Source organism: Pollachius pollachius (assembly GCF_949987615.1).
Source record: "Pollachius pollachius genome assembly, chromosome: 1".
Lineage (NCBI taxonomy): Eukaryota > Metazoa > Chordata > Actinopteri > Gadiformes > Gadidae > Pollachius > Pollachius pollachius.
The window spans coordinates 47747100-47762203 of record NC_136934.1 but is presented as its reverse complement, the minus strand read 5'-3'; the positions used below and the strand labels follow the sequence as shown (position 1 = coordinate 47762203).

The 15104-nt window shown below is 43.0% G+C and overlaps 1 protein-coding gene across 1 annotated transcript in view; it reads left to right on the top strand.

Annotated features, from left to right (window-relative positions):
- The window catches only part of adcy2a (adenylate cyclase 2a), a gene marked incomplete at its 3' end in the record, with an annotated part of 60119 nt that overhangs the window by 24481 nt on the left and 20534 nt on the right, over positions 1-15104 (top strand). The window contains exons 4-11 of the mRNA XM_079741652.1: positions 2773-2922; positions 5558-5706; positions 6265-6376; positions 6638-6765; positions 13478-13636; positions 14032-14164; positions 14556-14732; positions 15025-15068. Of these exons, the coding sequence (XP_079597778.1) occupies positions 2773-2922; positions 5558-5706; positions 6265-6376; positions 6638-6765; positions 13478-13636; positions 14032-14164; positions 14556-14732; positions 15025-15068 (1052 nt within the window). The remainder of the gene's footprint in view (positions 1-2772; positions 2923-5557; positions 5707-6264; positions 6377-6637; positions 6766-13477; positions 13637-14031; positions 14165-14555; positions 14733-15024; positions 15069-15104) is intronic.

Here is a 15104-nt window from a genome sequence, read left to right as displayed (position 1 = left end):
AAGAACCAGAGACTCTCATGAGTCACTCACACACGGGCTGTGCTGAGCTACCAGATGAGCCCTGATTATGATAGTATGGCGCACACACACCCATGGCCCTCAGGGAAACCCTTCCCCCCATTAACAGCCACAAACCCCCCTCGCATCCCTCTGCATTCATTCATACTTCTCAGGTGAGCTGGGAACTAATCTCCAACCCCATCCATCACACTCAGCACGTTTGACATTTACGTTGACTGATTGTTTGTGTGTGTGTGTGTGTGTGTGTGTGTGTGTGTGTGCACGTGTGTGTTTGTGTGTGTGTGTGTTGGTGTGTGCGCCTCAGACGCAGTAAGCTGTGTTTACTGCTTGTGTCATTGAGGGATGTGCGGTTCTATTGTGTCTCGCAGTGAGCCGTCTTCCCTAATGACGCTATTGTTCAGTAATCGAGCTACGCTACGTGTGGGATTAGCTTCCACATATGATTAACACCGCTTCACCTCACCCAAACAACACCGGCAATCGGTTGGTGGGGACAGCATTTACACTCAAATATTTTTGTTTGGTAGTTTTAGTTTTTTTTTTTTTTTGTAGTTTTTTTTTTTGTAGTTTTTCTTTTTACTACGACTGGATGAATGCACACCTTACCTAATGAAGTAATGTGCAAGGGATGGAACAGAAATCTCTGATTTCCTTCTAGTTTTGTTATCGAGAAGCATTATCTGGGTGTGTGTACAACCTCAGAAAAATGATGCTCCGGGGAGCCGTTGCCATCTCATGGGACTTCAGTATCGATTCCGTTCTGTCTCTCCACCTCGATTTAATGGGCCGAGTCTATTTCCCGCCTTGCCACAGAAACAATCGTCTATCAGATTACCATATAATCGTGTGGCAAAGCGGGATAGATTACCATAAACTCACATTATCCCGACACTAATGCAGGGAGAAGCTACGCCCTTTCAGACTTTGAGGAAATAATTACACAAAAATGCGATTGGGTTATAGACGTAGGCCTACATTAATATAGTCTTAAACACATTTGGCAGGGATTTGGTGAAAATATATATAAAAAATATCTCTCTGCGATATTTGTAGGATAATCCTATGTTTTCTGAACCTGTAACCTGTCACTGTTACCTGTCACTTTAACACAGCGAAATGTATTTTAATTTGGAGTTACAAACCGATCATAATGCAACACAATGAGACTTGGATGGGTATCTGTAGGTTTGATGAAGTGACTAATCCAAACATAGCGCACCCTGATGAGACACCTGCGTGTTGATTGGCCATCTGTCAGTCTGCCGTCTGTCAGGTGTGAGGGGTGCTAGTGCTAGCTATGCCTTACAGCTGTGAAACATGAAGAAAATTGAGCCAGGGATCTATGAAAAGCGACTGCATAGAAATTATTTTTTGTGCCTTTTTATTATAATGTTTTTAAGAAACATTTTTGGCCATGCTGATTTTTTTTGTCTCTTATTTCTCTTATTTTGTGATTCATACACTGTGAAACAGATTTTTGTTTGTTTTTCTAAATCCACATATGTATGTAGGACTCACGCAGGCATCCTGTGAAATCACACATGATAGTTGACTTGATGATCACATGATGAAGTCTGATTGAATCTCATGCTGTAAATGGGGTCTTCATTTCTTGTGGCAAGTGGTGCCAAATTGGATTACAGGGTAGTTCTTAAGTGGAGGCGGAGGGTGAAGGTCATGGTTCCTTTCGTGTGCACTTCTCTTTGGTAACAGTGGATGAGCTAATTAGTAAGAATGGGCAGGAGATGAAGAAATAAAGAGAGTAAGATGGAGAGCAAGAGGGAGGGAGAGAGAAAGGAAGGCTTTGTGTGTGTGGGCTTTAGGCTTTAACTATGGCCATGAATGAACTTCAAATACGGGGATTCAGATAAACAATTTAGTAATTTGGGAGAGCTACTTTATTAAAGATAGAGGGAATCATTATGCAAATGAAGGAGGTGGATTTAAGCCACATTGTTCATGGTGTCATGGAATACAAAACAGTATCTGTTTAATCTAAATGTAATGTGTGGGTTGGGGTGGGTCAACATTAAAATCTTCATTTGCCTTAAAGCAGAAAATACTTACATTAATGCCATGGAAATTAACCTGGAATCTGTATACATTTCTAGTTACTTAACGGGTCATAAATAAAGCCTTGCTCTCCAATACAATACCCGTCGTATTGTATTGAAGAGCAAGGCTTTATGTAAGTCTTTCACTTTCTGGCAGCAAATGAGCTTGAGTCAATTTGATCCTCTGGTACATTTTGTGATCCATTTTTGATGATGTGGAGTCACTTAATATTCTGTCGCTCTGTGTCGTTCTTTGGTATAATAAACTGTTAATTATCTGTACTAAAATCTCTATTGCCATCCAACCTCCCAACACTGAACAGTGGGCGTTTTCTGCAGTGACTACAGAGGTATAATGAGTACAATGCTGATAAGAATTATAAGTATGATATACTAAAAACATGCAACAAAGAGACAGCACTAACAATGAGCTGATGTGCTCTGCGCACACATGTGGGCTCAAGCTCACACCCTCAAGCGAGGTTGTGTGGAATAATTATTCCTTATCTCGCACCTCAACATTACAGACTATTAACCTTTTTGATCAGCAATAAATTAAAATGATTTATTTCTTCTGGCCGTGTCAAAGTGCGTTGTCTCAGATCGTCCTAATTAACTTATTTCACAATGGGAGTGTAATCCATTAGTGATGTGCTGATGACCTTCATCACACGGCGCGATCTCTGTTTCCCTCCAGATCCTGGCCAACGTCATCATCTTCATCTGTGGCAACATGGCGGGGGCGTACCACAAACACCTGATGGACCTGGCTCTGAAGCAGACCTACCAGGACACCTGCAACTGCATCAAGTCTCCCATCAAACTGGAGTTTGAGAAGCGCCAACAAGTGGGTGCTTTACTACCTCCACCAGGTTTTTGCTGTTGAATTCGCAATTCGGCAGGGAGACAATGATATCAGCGATATCGTTGATGTGGCTGACTAGACACCAGACAGAGAGCTGTTGTTTGACAAGTCAACTTTACTCAACCGTGTGGTTTAATCATTTACAGTTGCAGCGGATCGATTAATTTAAATTGCTGTGCACCTTCCGTGTCCCTCCGGTTTTAATGGTGTTATTTAGTGGCTTAAATACCTTGCTTGTCTTTTTTTTTATAAATATATTTATTTATTTATGTATACATATATTATTTAATTCCTACGTGATTACTGAGTTCTTGAGCGTATTCAGTACAAGGACAGCTTGTATCGCTTTACAAAGTAGAGCACTAATATGCCTTATAAAACATAAATACACTATTGTTAGTGATTCATTTTCATCATGGTTCAGATCTGTTAATCTATGTGGTGTTGAGAGAGATCCAAGTCCGCGGAGGGTTGGCTTCTCGGGTAACCTCCAGAGCATGCTAATTGTTTAAGCGCGACCCCTGCTAAATGTGATCATTATTAAATGTCTCCGGGGCATAGTGCTTTACTCTCCAGTGTAAATACCATTTAGAATTTCATGGATGATGCTATACTAATGATAGCGGTAGTCCTTCATTGCCGGTCTCCATTACGATATCAACAACACTTCTTAGAATTAGTTTATAGTTTTTTAGTTTTCTAAACCTTTTTTCTGTTTGACAATTATGGGATTAAGAGTAACGACACTTCTACCACACCACTACCTGATGTCAATTAGCATAAAGATCCAGTAACAAGTATTTAGTGAAATGTACAGTTTATCAGAATCCTATATTTTCAGGCAGATAGCTATGCTTAGCGTATAACTCAGTTGTAGATAGTAAACCTAGCTTGAACTCTTTTTAACTTACGAAACAGACTGCTTGCTATTGTGGAGCTATCTTTTGCAAAGAAAGTTCCCACACTAAGCGTGTTATTGTTATCCAACTGAATACATTTTTCGTTACGGTTGAGAATGGAAATGGTAATGCGGCGCCCAGAGACTTGATTTAAAAGTCATGGATTAGGAAGTTTGCACAACTGGTTTCTTTATATATTTCTTTCTTGATTTACAGAGTGTAAAGTTGTAGCTGCATTAGGCTTAGTTTGTTCATTATTAAATCAAACCTCATCCAATGTAAAAACTTCACCCATCTAACGGGTACAGACTCTCTTTCTCTGAAGTTAATGAAAGGGAGCGAGATTTTTTTAATCCAACGCAAAATGAAACAAGGGTAGGGGATTCAGCCTTTTGGGGATGGGTGTTGGAAATAATTAGTGGTCCGAAACAAATTTCTGCTCCGTAAGTCGCCCAAAGTTTTTTAGCTAATTAACGTGTGTGCTGCAATTGAAGCTGTGGTGGATGCAGGCTTCACAATGCACTTATTTAGTAGCCTGCTAATTTGTTTATCAGTAATGAGAGTATCCTTTTTGGCTTGTATGCCTTCGCAGCATCACAAAATCTTCTGCAAACACAAACACAAGAATATTTGCATAGTTAAATGTGAAGAGTGTGTACACATTTAACCATGCAAATTCCGTACTGAATTTATGCACAAACTTGTTTGTACAGACTAAATCTGACAATCTTCAATTGCTAAATATGTTACCTTCTGTTACAGTTTGTTACATTTGTATTGTAGACAAACTGTACACTAAATCTGAGTTTTGCCTACTAATGCAATACATTTTGCAAATGTGAAATTGTTGCATTGGGAATTCAAGGGAGCGAGACAGACTTTGCTGTCCTCGATTGGGTAAGGCGGAAACATTACAACCGGGTGGCAGATGTTATTCTACCTTTCAATAAACCCTTTCATTAAGGCCAAAAATTGAAGGCCCATAATATCCATGTTACGCCCAAACATTTGCAATGAAAGCACACAGGATTTAACCTCTATTTGTCATTGTCTAACCATAAGCCAATGTGGGTTTGGAATTGCATCGTTAACATTTGTAATGACTAGTTTACTCTGGCAAATCCAATCTGAAGTTTATTGTTTTTTCTTAAAGTGCCTTGATTACAGCTCAGTGCCAATACAACAATACAGCCTTTTGTGAAAACACACTTCCTTAATTATGATGGCCTATTCTGCATTTCCCCTCCCTTTAGAGTGCCCTTATGTGTGTGTTATGCCTTTACCAGAATACATGAATTCCCGTTTCCAACACTATTTTATTGTCACAGACAATGGTTGTTGGCGATGGAAAGCATACAATGTGTTGTATTGGATACGCTATGCGGTATTTCTAGTGTGTTTGAATCTGTCGACCGCTGTCGCATGGTCTGTCAACTCCTACAACGTGTCCACACTTGACATTGATGAAGTATTTGTGAACCCCTCTTCCCCGATCCTGGGTGACCTTGACGCCAAGTTGTGAAGACAGTATGCTGTCAAATGGGTAGTGTGCTCTGTCCCAATTCCCAGTCCCAGGCTGATCTTATGAGTCAAAGATCACCGAATTTGACATGGTGAAAACTTGTCATTATGTATTCCTCCCTCCTTTTTTGAATCCTTGTTCCTCTCCTCTGGTTGGCTGTAATCCTTGTTCCTCTCCTCTGGTTGGCTGTGCTCAGGAGCGTCTGCTGCTGTCCTTGCTGCCAGCCCACATCGCTCGCGTGATGAAGAACGAGATCATTCAGCGCCTGCAGGGGCCCAACTTTGGCCAGATGGAGAACACCAACAACTTTCACAACCTCTACGTCCAGAGACACACCAACGTCAGGTATGTACATCAACCAACCTTTTTATTGTGATTATACAAAGAAAGACAAATCTGCAAGTTCTCTGCAGCTGAATTGGGTTCAGCTGCTCTGGGTGTTAGGCCCGGAACAGAGATGATCAACTCGAGAGCAGATACAACAGAAGTTTATATTTGAGAGAAATTCAGATAATGACACAGGTAGGAACGAAAGGTACCACGAAAGGGGTAGAAGTAACAAGAACCTGTCCTTAGCTCTGAGGGGTTATGCTTAACGGACCACAAGGTTGGGTGACTTAACCATCGTGACTGTCTCTCGTGGCCGTTAATATTTGTATTACTATAAAATGACAGTTTACACAGTTTCATGTATTAAGCTGGTGATATATTGTTAATATTTCGGATATATTTTCTCTTATAAATAAAAGAAATTAAGATTTATAAATAATACAATTATATACTTTTTTTTTTACTTCTTTTTTTTATTTCTACTTGTGTCCTGTCCTTTGTGCTGTGACACCCGAAATTTCCCATCTTGATTCCTAAAGCGACAGCCCTATCTGCTCCTCTGTGTCTCCCCAGCATCCTGTACGCTGATATCGTTGGCTTCACGCGGCTGGCCAGTGACTGCTCCCCAGGAGAGCTCGTGCACATGCTGAACGAGCTGTTTGGCAAATTTGATCAAATTGCCAAGGTAAGCACGTCGCTACGAGTGAACAGCCCTTTGTTGACCCCACCCTTTTGTGAGCGGCGTTCAGGGAAATTCATTCAAGAAAGCCAGTGGTCATTTGCAATCCGAGGTTGAAACTCAAATCATTTAGATGAGCAGAGCTAAAGGGATGAGCAAAGTTATTGTTTACGAGTACCCTGGTGAACATTATGCAATGTTCTTAAGCCCAATGTATCCTATGGAAATAATGATGATTTGTCTACTCTTTGTTTTATTGTTTCACAGGAGAATGAGTGCATGCGGATCAAAATCCTTGGGGACTGCTACTACTGTGTGTCCGGACTGCCTGAATCCCTGCCCGACCACGCACGGAACTGTGTCAAAATGGGGCTGGACATGTGCGAGGCCATCAAGTAAGCGCTTCTGTTTGCTTACCTGTTTTTTTATCCGTATTGCTTTTAAAGTTTACGTCTGGTAGTATAACGCTAATGTGATCATCACAGTCACACATCTGCTGGAGTTTTGTCTTAAAGGGGCTACGTGCAGCGGCGGTTCTAGACACATTTTACTAGGGGGGCCAAGAAAGGGCCAGTGTTTAACCAAGAGGGGAAAAAAAAAAGGCAAAAAATGATATTTAAAGATTATAAACTTTATTTTACTTTAAATTCATCAAACATTTAATTTGAACAAGAGTTTATAACTTCACCAGTCTGTATTTTTCTGTCAAACTATCTTAAATTGATGGAGCTTATGCCCTAAATTATCAATATCATATATCATATTTGTTTTGTACAAGCGTGCAAGAGAGGTAGGGCCATAAAAAAAATAATAATAATACAGTACAGGTTACAACATACAGTGTGTCAATGTGAAAAAAAACCTCCAGGGTAACAACGAAGTGCAAAACAATGTGCCATTTCCTATTTACTTTATCAGTTTTAGTGTGGAGAAACTGTGTTCCCAAGAGGCTGTGTTGACAGGAAGGGTAACAGCAATCTTGCACAGTCTAAAGAGCTCAAAGAAAACTTCACTGTTCTACTGTTCTTTACTCATTTCATGATTGCTGCTATTAGAAGAAAAAAAAACGTAGGGGCATGCATTAGATTTTGTTGCATAACAATCCCTCCCTACTTAACACGGGCAGATAGCCTTCTACTCTTTACTCAAAAGTATTTGTTATCCCAATGCAGCAGCCAAAACGGATGAAAATACGTGGTTAACATCACAACATTGTGTAGCCTAGACCTAGTAAGTATCCTGACATTTGGACACTCGCTTCTGCTTTAATGAGTTTGCTTAGAAATGATTTAAGTTTCTAAATATATCGAGACCAGACATTTACAAAGTTAATTTCATCATCAGTGTGAGGGACTTCAGTAACACGGTTATGTGCAAGAACAACAAAATTAAATCGTCTTGCTTTGCTTCGACTCTTGCAACAGGAAAAATTGTTGCTCCTTTCTCCAAGGGTAGTCGCTGAGCTCTCACTTACCGAGCAGCAGCACGGTGTTTGGGTTAGCCTATCTAAGTAACCCGTGTAGAACGTTGCGTCAAATTATCTCCTTAAAATCAGCAAAATCATAATTGTTTTATTTGGTCTGCAAGGGGGGGCCACAGGGGGGGCCAGGGACGTGTCTACAGGGGCACTGGCCCCCGTAGACCCCCATGTAGAACCGCCATTGGCTACGTGTACAATTAGTTTGCGTGGCCTTTGTATTGCCTATTACAACGTCTATAAAAGAGGAAGCATCAAATGCAATGCTTTGGACCTGGGGTATTATGGGCTGTATCTGCAACAACACTTTACTCTTGAATTCATATTCTATTTGAATCGCACATGGAGAAGGAGAGCGATAATGTGAAGGGAGAGATTGAGAGAGAGAGATTGAGAGAGAGAGATAGAGACAGGAGGGTTTGACATAGTATCGCTGTGTCAGTTCTTGAATGAGTGTAGGTTATTATTTCTCTAGACTATAACACCGCTGCTAGTCTCGGGTCAATTTATTAAACCACTGCATCATAGCAAGTGCTTTGGAGTAACGAAATAAATGGGAAAAGCCACACAGGCAATTTGGTGTCTGCGCACTGTCACCTTTTCATCACCGCTTTTATTGCGGGGGTCTAAAGAAATCATCAGTTGTTCCCATCACACACATGGCCGTCTTCTGCCAAGCCTTATATTGGTTCCAGTTCCACTTCCTAGTTAGCTGACTGCGTCTCCCTCAGTGGATGATTCACCAGCAGACGCCTCTGTATACGGCCAGCGGGGAACACGAATCAAAGGTGGCTGCATGCATACTTTGAGCTCGATTTTTATGATCGCTCATGAGCGATTGGATGAGAAGAGTTATGCTTTATTGATCGCACACAGAGCAGGCCTCCTGGCTTTACCGCTCGGAAGGTAATAAAAAAGGAGGGGTGGATATAGAGGCACGATATATACCCACAATGGCAATGGGAATCTCGCAGCCGTGATAATGAAAAACCACATAAAACAACCAGAATAAATAATGTTATTAGTTTTGATACGTCTGACAATGGACAGCTGAGACGGAAGAGAGACACAGCTATGACAGGCAGGGGTTGCAACAGGGGTGGTGATGAGCATGGACCTACGTCACGTTCTGCCTGCTTCGGTGTACCAGATTAGAAGGGGGCTTGCTGTGTTGAACTTGGTGTGTTTTAATGATGGCAACTTGGGAATCGACCCACAGCGGCAAAGTTTGACATAACAGATCTTAAAAAATACGAAATACTTATATATAGCCATAGAGCAACAAAAATGTAAGAATGGAAACCGCCTTCAAGCAATCCAGGCTTCCTAGGATTCCCGGGAGTCTTATTAGGCATGTGGGTGTGGGTCAGGAATTGCCAGGGGTCTTGAATGGAAGGGGATGCTTCCTCCCTGCTTCCGACCACATTTATGGAGGGCTTTTTGGGGAAACGCATTACGCACTGACCTATAAGCTACATGCTGTAGAGCCTAACATTTTTTCAACCCAGTGATGAGGACTATGAGGACTTCTATTGTTGTTGTTGTTGTGGTTGTTTTTCTTCTTCTTCTTTTTCGTCCATTCATTCTCGTCCCTTCAACACTTACCCGAGTGATCTATGTGAAACAATTCATGGATGTATCTGGAGAAAATAATGAAGTTTGTATGTGAAACCACCTTGGTGGTTATTGAAGTGGAAAGGCCACACTTATTTCAATTTACACGCCCACTTTGAGCTGTAGTAGATTAGTAGCCTAGTCTAGTATTGAGTGCATTTTTCATACATTTCATGGCCGTGCCGGTCTTGAAAACATTGCGTCATCCCTAACATCTCAAGCGGTAATGAGGATGCTTACCTACTTTATTAAAGAAGCTGTTTCATTAAAATACCTGATGTGCAGCCATTTACACAGCACACATTTATCTACTCAAATTTCTTTACAAGTGCCCAGAGGGACGCAAAAGTGCAAGCAATGCCAATGTACACAAACTCCTTTTACTTTTACTGTCTTGGTGGCGGTTTGGGGATAGTTATTGTTCTGCAGCCAAAACGCCGGTATGTTTTCTATTTGCGTTGCCAATCAAAGGGCATACAATGCGGTAATTATCGTCAGATGATGAAAAGTGCAGAGGAACGAACACTCCGGGAAAAGGTGGTGATTTTCTGTCCTCTCAATGAAAGCCTCCATTAAAGGCCACAACAACCACAACAAAGATGATATAATCCACACTACAAACACATCCACAAACATCTCTCTCTCTCTCTCTCTCTCTCTCTCTCTCTCTCTCCCTCTGTCTCTCTCTCTCGCTCTCTCTCACATATAATTGAGTTTGGTCTGGATCAAACGGGATCTAGTTCAAATGGTGTGTTGTCAGATAGGGTCCACTCGGGGGTCGCGTCAGGTCTTCAGTACACCTTCAGTGTACCGCCTGCGGTGTCAGTGTCCCTCTCTGACCCTCCCACGCCACCGGGCAAACACAAAGCCACCGGAGGAGGGGGTGATGACAAGAAGAACGTGTTTGTGTATGTGTGTGTGCCTGCGTGTGTGTGTGTGTGCGTCTGCGTGTGAGTATCTGTCTGTGCGTGTTTGTGTGTGGCACGACGGATAACGAAATTTGAAGAGCGAACAGAGCAGGGCGGGGATGTTAAAGGTTTTGCGCCCTTCCTTTAGCATACCCCCACTACGAAGGACGAAGAGCTGGTGTGGCCCTCGGCGGTCTGGGCAGGCTGTTTTCTCAGTGCTCTGTTGCTCTGGTCTGAGGCAGCTGGTCAGGTTGATGTTTATTCTATGGGAGCCCGATTCACAGTCACGTTCGCGTCCCTGTCGGGGTGGCTGTGGAGATAATTATAAGACACAGGAAGCGGGGTCGGGTCACTGCTGTCTAATGAGACACAAATGCACAGGCAGGTATACCCACAAACTCACAAACACTTACATCTCCAGCACTGTGAGCATGGGGGGGTGAGGAGGACATTACATTGGATTCAAATCGAATAGTTCGCCCATGGGAATCAAATGGATAGCTGTGTGCGTGTGTGTGTGTGTGTGTGTGTGTGTGTGTGTGTGTGTGTGTGTGTGTGTGTTGGTGTCTGGGTGTTTATTGGTGTTTGTGTGTGTGTGTATGTGTGTGTGCGCGTTTGTGTGTGTGTGTGTCCCATATTATCACATTGTAATGCCATTCTGTGAACTGACCCTGCAGTTGAAAACCAATCATGTCTGACGGCCAGGGTATAATATCTATCACATCATTCAGAAGGAATCTATCTATTTACTATCAGATCCTTTATCGATCATTTCACACCCATCGGCCCACATGTTACACACGCGTTAGTCTTGCGCCTGGCTCAATAGACCTTTTGTGTGGGAAGATGGTGTTGTGCTTCCAGCTGGACACAACTACAACGACGAAGAGAGTGTGGTTATACTGCGCTACATCTCTCAATTGACTTTACCTGCGAGCGCGTTCTGTATCCACTGCTTGCTAGCCATGGCTCACCCTCTGATGTAATCGTTTCAGAATAAAAGAGATAACGGACGGAATACGAATAAAGAAAAATAAATATATCAACGTCCAATGTTTAAAAAACAGGCATCAAATGAAAATAATGTAAAGCCCAAAACGTCCAACATCGACTGCTTCTGTTCCTCTCTCAGCACGGTGAATAGATGCTTCGTGACGAACCCACACCAACCTTGATCTTAGACCTCAGGATGGAGAGAGAGACTCTAGAGCAGGGAGGCTAGAGGAGTCCAGGGGCGTCTGCTGTGTGTGTTGGGAACAAGCGGGGACGGCCAGAGAGCCCTGCATGAGCTTGCAATGCACTCACAGACCTGCATGTGTATGTGTCCTCTCGATAGCATTCCCAGCGTGTGCATATCTGTAGCGTACACACACACGGACACACGTACACACGCATGCACAGACGCATGCGCACACGAGCACACACACGCCCATTGCTTTTAAGCACACAGTGCGTTAAGCAACTGGACCCTAATTGCTGGTTTCCTGTGTTTAAGCCTGACCTTTAGGGCTGGACTTTGTCTGCATCTGTTGCTAGGTGATGGTTAGTATTTATTAAATAGGAGGCTGTTGGGAAGACAGAGAACAATATGGGCAAAGGTTATGTGAGTCCCTCTCCCACCGTGACTTTATAGGTCATATTGGGCTCAAGTTTAGCTTTGTAAAACGACGATGGCAATGTCACATCATTATTCCTTTTTGGGCTGAGTTGGGTTGAATTGTTTATCCGAGACCGTATACAAGACTCAGTGGAATAATCTCTCCTGACTGAATGCACTCAAGGATAACTTTGGGATTTTTTTACCTGGAGCTTAGCATTTCCATTTCCATTTAGGGCACTTAGCAGACGCTTTAATCCAAAGTAAGTAAGGGAGTAGGCTATGCAGAGTCCAGGTGAACTCAGACCAAGTGAGTCATAAGTCTCTTGCAGAAGCTGGTGAGCGACTCTTGGACCTGACATCGACAGGGAGCTCGTTCCACCATTGCAGTGCCAAAACAGATTAACCCATCATTTTGTGTGACTAATGTCGACAACCATTTTTTAAATTGGTCCAGTTTTGAGCGAGAGCAAGAGCGACAGTGCCCAGTCAATTTACGTTCTCTAAAAGTGCTTGTTTTTGCAAGTGACATGCTCAGATTGTAATTACAAGTGTCTGAATCTCGTTTTGAGAAGATAATAATAGAAACGTCGGTGAGAGTTGGAGAGAGGATGGCCGGAAAAAGAGTTTGTTGTGTTGGACTACAGAAAGCGTAGCGTAGTGTTGTCTTAAATATTTGTGTCAGGAAGGGTCGAGATCTCAGAGCGAGTCTTCTAATTTAGTGAGATTTGGTTAGAAACAATAACAAACCGGACCGGATCTAGCAAATGGTGAACGAAAAAAGGTGGTGCCATACAGTGATAAAACCAGTTTGAGCCTGTCCATGGCAAAAACAAGCACTTTTAAAGGACATACATCAATGGGACACTATTGCCCCATAGGGTAGGGTTACATTGCAGCCCGTTTCTCAGCTGCAATGGCTGAAGCCCTCTAAACTAGCTTATTGCTCTAAACTAAACCAATATAAAAAAAGTTTTTTGAAATTATTCACTTAAACCGAAAATGGTGGGAATATATTGCCTAAGTCGAAAAATAGCTACCCTTCAAGAGATTCCGAGTTTAAACCAGCCAGTGGCACTTTGGTAAACAAAACACAAATAAACACAGTCATTGATAAAAATGAAGGAACAATCCATTGGTTTCGCTCTCTTGTTGTAGATTTTTAATGTGTGACAGTGATTAACCCTCTTTTTGTGTCAGTTGTCGCTGCATAGCAATTTGGAACAGGAATGTCACTGAACAGTCTCAGAGATAGCGGTTAGGATGACAGTTGCTAAAACCGTACACTCTATTTACGCAGATTTAGAGATAGAGTAAAATTTGAATATATGAATGGTAAACGTAAATCAGCTCTTCTAATTCTTTCTTTGGTTGAACAGTAAATGGCATTTTCGGTGACTGAATGACTTGTGCATTGTTTCCCATGTTTTATGTACAACACCCTGTTGTACGTCGATAAACACTGAGCTGAGGCTGATTGCACTGTTGCATTATGTTCCGTTGTGTAACAGGAAAGTTCGAGACGCCACCGGCGTTGACATCAACATGCGCGTCGGAGTGCACTCTGGGAACGTGCTGTGTGGCGTGATCGGGCTTCAGAAGTGGCAGTATGACGTGTGGTCACATGACGTCACGCTGGCCAATCACATGGAGGCAGGAGGTGTACCGGGGTGAGACAGCTGCTCATAATGACCCCATTGAATCAAACCGTTTCCACAATGGCCATGATTTCTTTCTAACAAAAATTGTTATTCACAAAGTGGTTCAACACATGGAGGGGGAGCTGGTCAAAGGGACCTTTGTCGGGTATGCCTGCACCATTTTACGTCGGTTAAATTGAATATATTGAAGAATCTAATCTCAAATCAAATAGTCTGTATCATGGCCACGACCACAGAAATTAGGCTTTGAAAAAATACGTTATCACTCAATTCGCCTATTGGTGTCAGGCCCAAGACCCAACGGTGTGTGTCTGGAGTCAGAACACACACATTCGTTTTTTAACGGTGGCACCAATGGGAGCCGATTATTCCAATGACACCACCGCCTGTGTCCCTCCGGCCAGGCGAGTCCACATCACCTCGGTGACGCTGGAGCACCTGAACGGGGCATACAAGGTGGAGGACGGCGACGGGCAGGAGAGAGACCCCTACCTGAAGCTGCACGGGGTCATCACCTACCTGGTCATCAACCCTAAGGTAGTGCCAAATGCCAAGTACTAACATTGTTAGGTTAACCCATTCCCTTAATACATTAGCCCTAGCTAGGAGAAAATGCTCCACAATGCTAAGGACTATTTTTAAGGGCAACGATGTACAACATACAATAAGTGAGTACATTAAGTGCCAGGACGTACAACATACAATAAGTGCGTACATTAAGTGCCAGGACGTACAACATACAATAAGTGCGTACATTAAGTGCCATACACGTGACATCATGTTAAATTAAAACAGACAAGTCACATCACGTCAAATGAAAACAGACAAGGGACATCGTTGTCCAATGAAAACCGACCAGTGACGTCACGTTCAATGAAAACTGTATGAAAACCACTGCTTCCCACCCACCGTCCGTCCGTCCATCCAGGTGGAGCGACGGAGCCCCCAGCAGCACTACCGGCCACGCCACACGGTGTACGGGGCAAAGACGAGGGCCTCGGTGCGCATGACCCAGTACCTGGAGTCCTGGGGGGCCGCCAAACCCTTCGCCAACCTGCACCACCGGGACAGCATGACCAACGAGAACGGCAAGATCAACACCGTCGTGAGTACGGTAGTCTGGGAAGGAAAGCGCACAAACGCAAACACAAAGGTGCTTCAAGGCTGATTGGATTAAGTGTCTCTTTTAAAATGGAGAGAGAAAAGGCTCTCCAGCTGTTTTCGTTCTCTTGTTAGTCTATCCTTACAGAGTGAACTCAAGTTGAGCTTGATTTTAGTGTTTTTTTTGCCGCCGATTACAAAAGCCAACAAGGGCTCAGTTTGAGCTAAACCATGATTCCTCTCCCTCTTCCTTTCTCTCTCTCTCACTCTCTCTTATATCGCTTCGGGTTTGTCAGGACGTGCCAATGGGGCAGTACCATTTCCAGCGGAGATCAGAGAGGTAAACTGCCGATTTAACAACATATCTGCATAATCC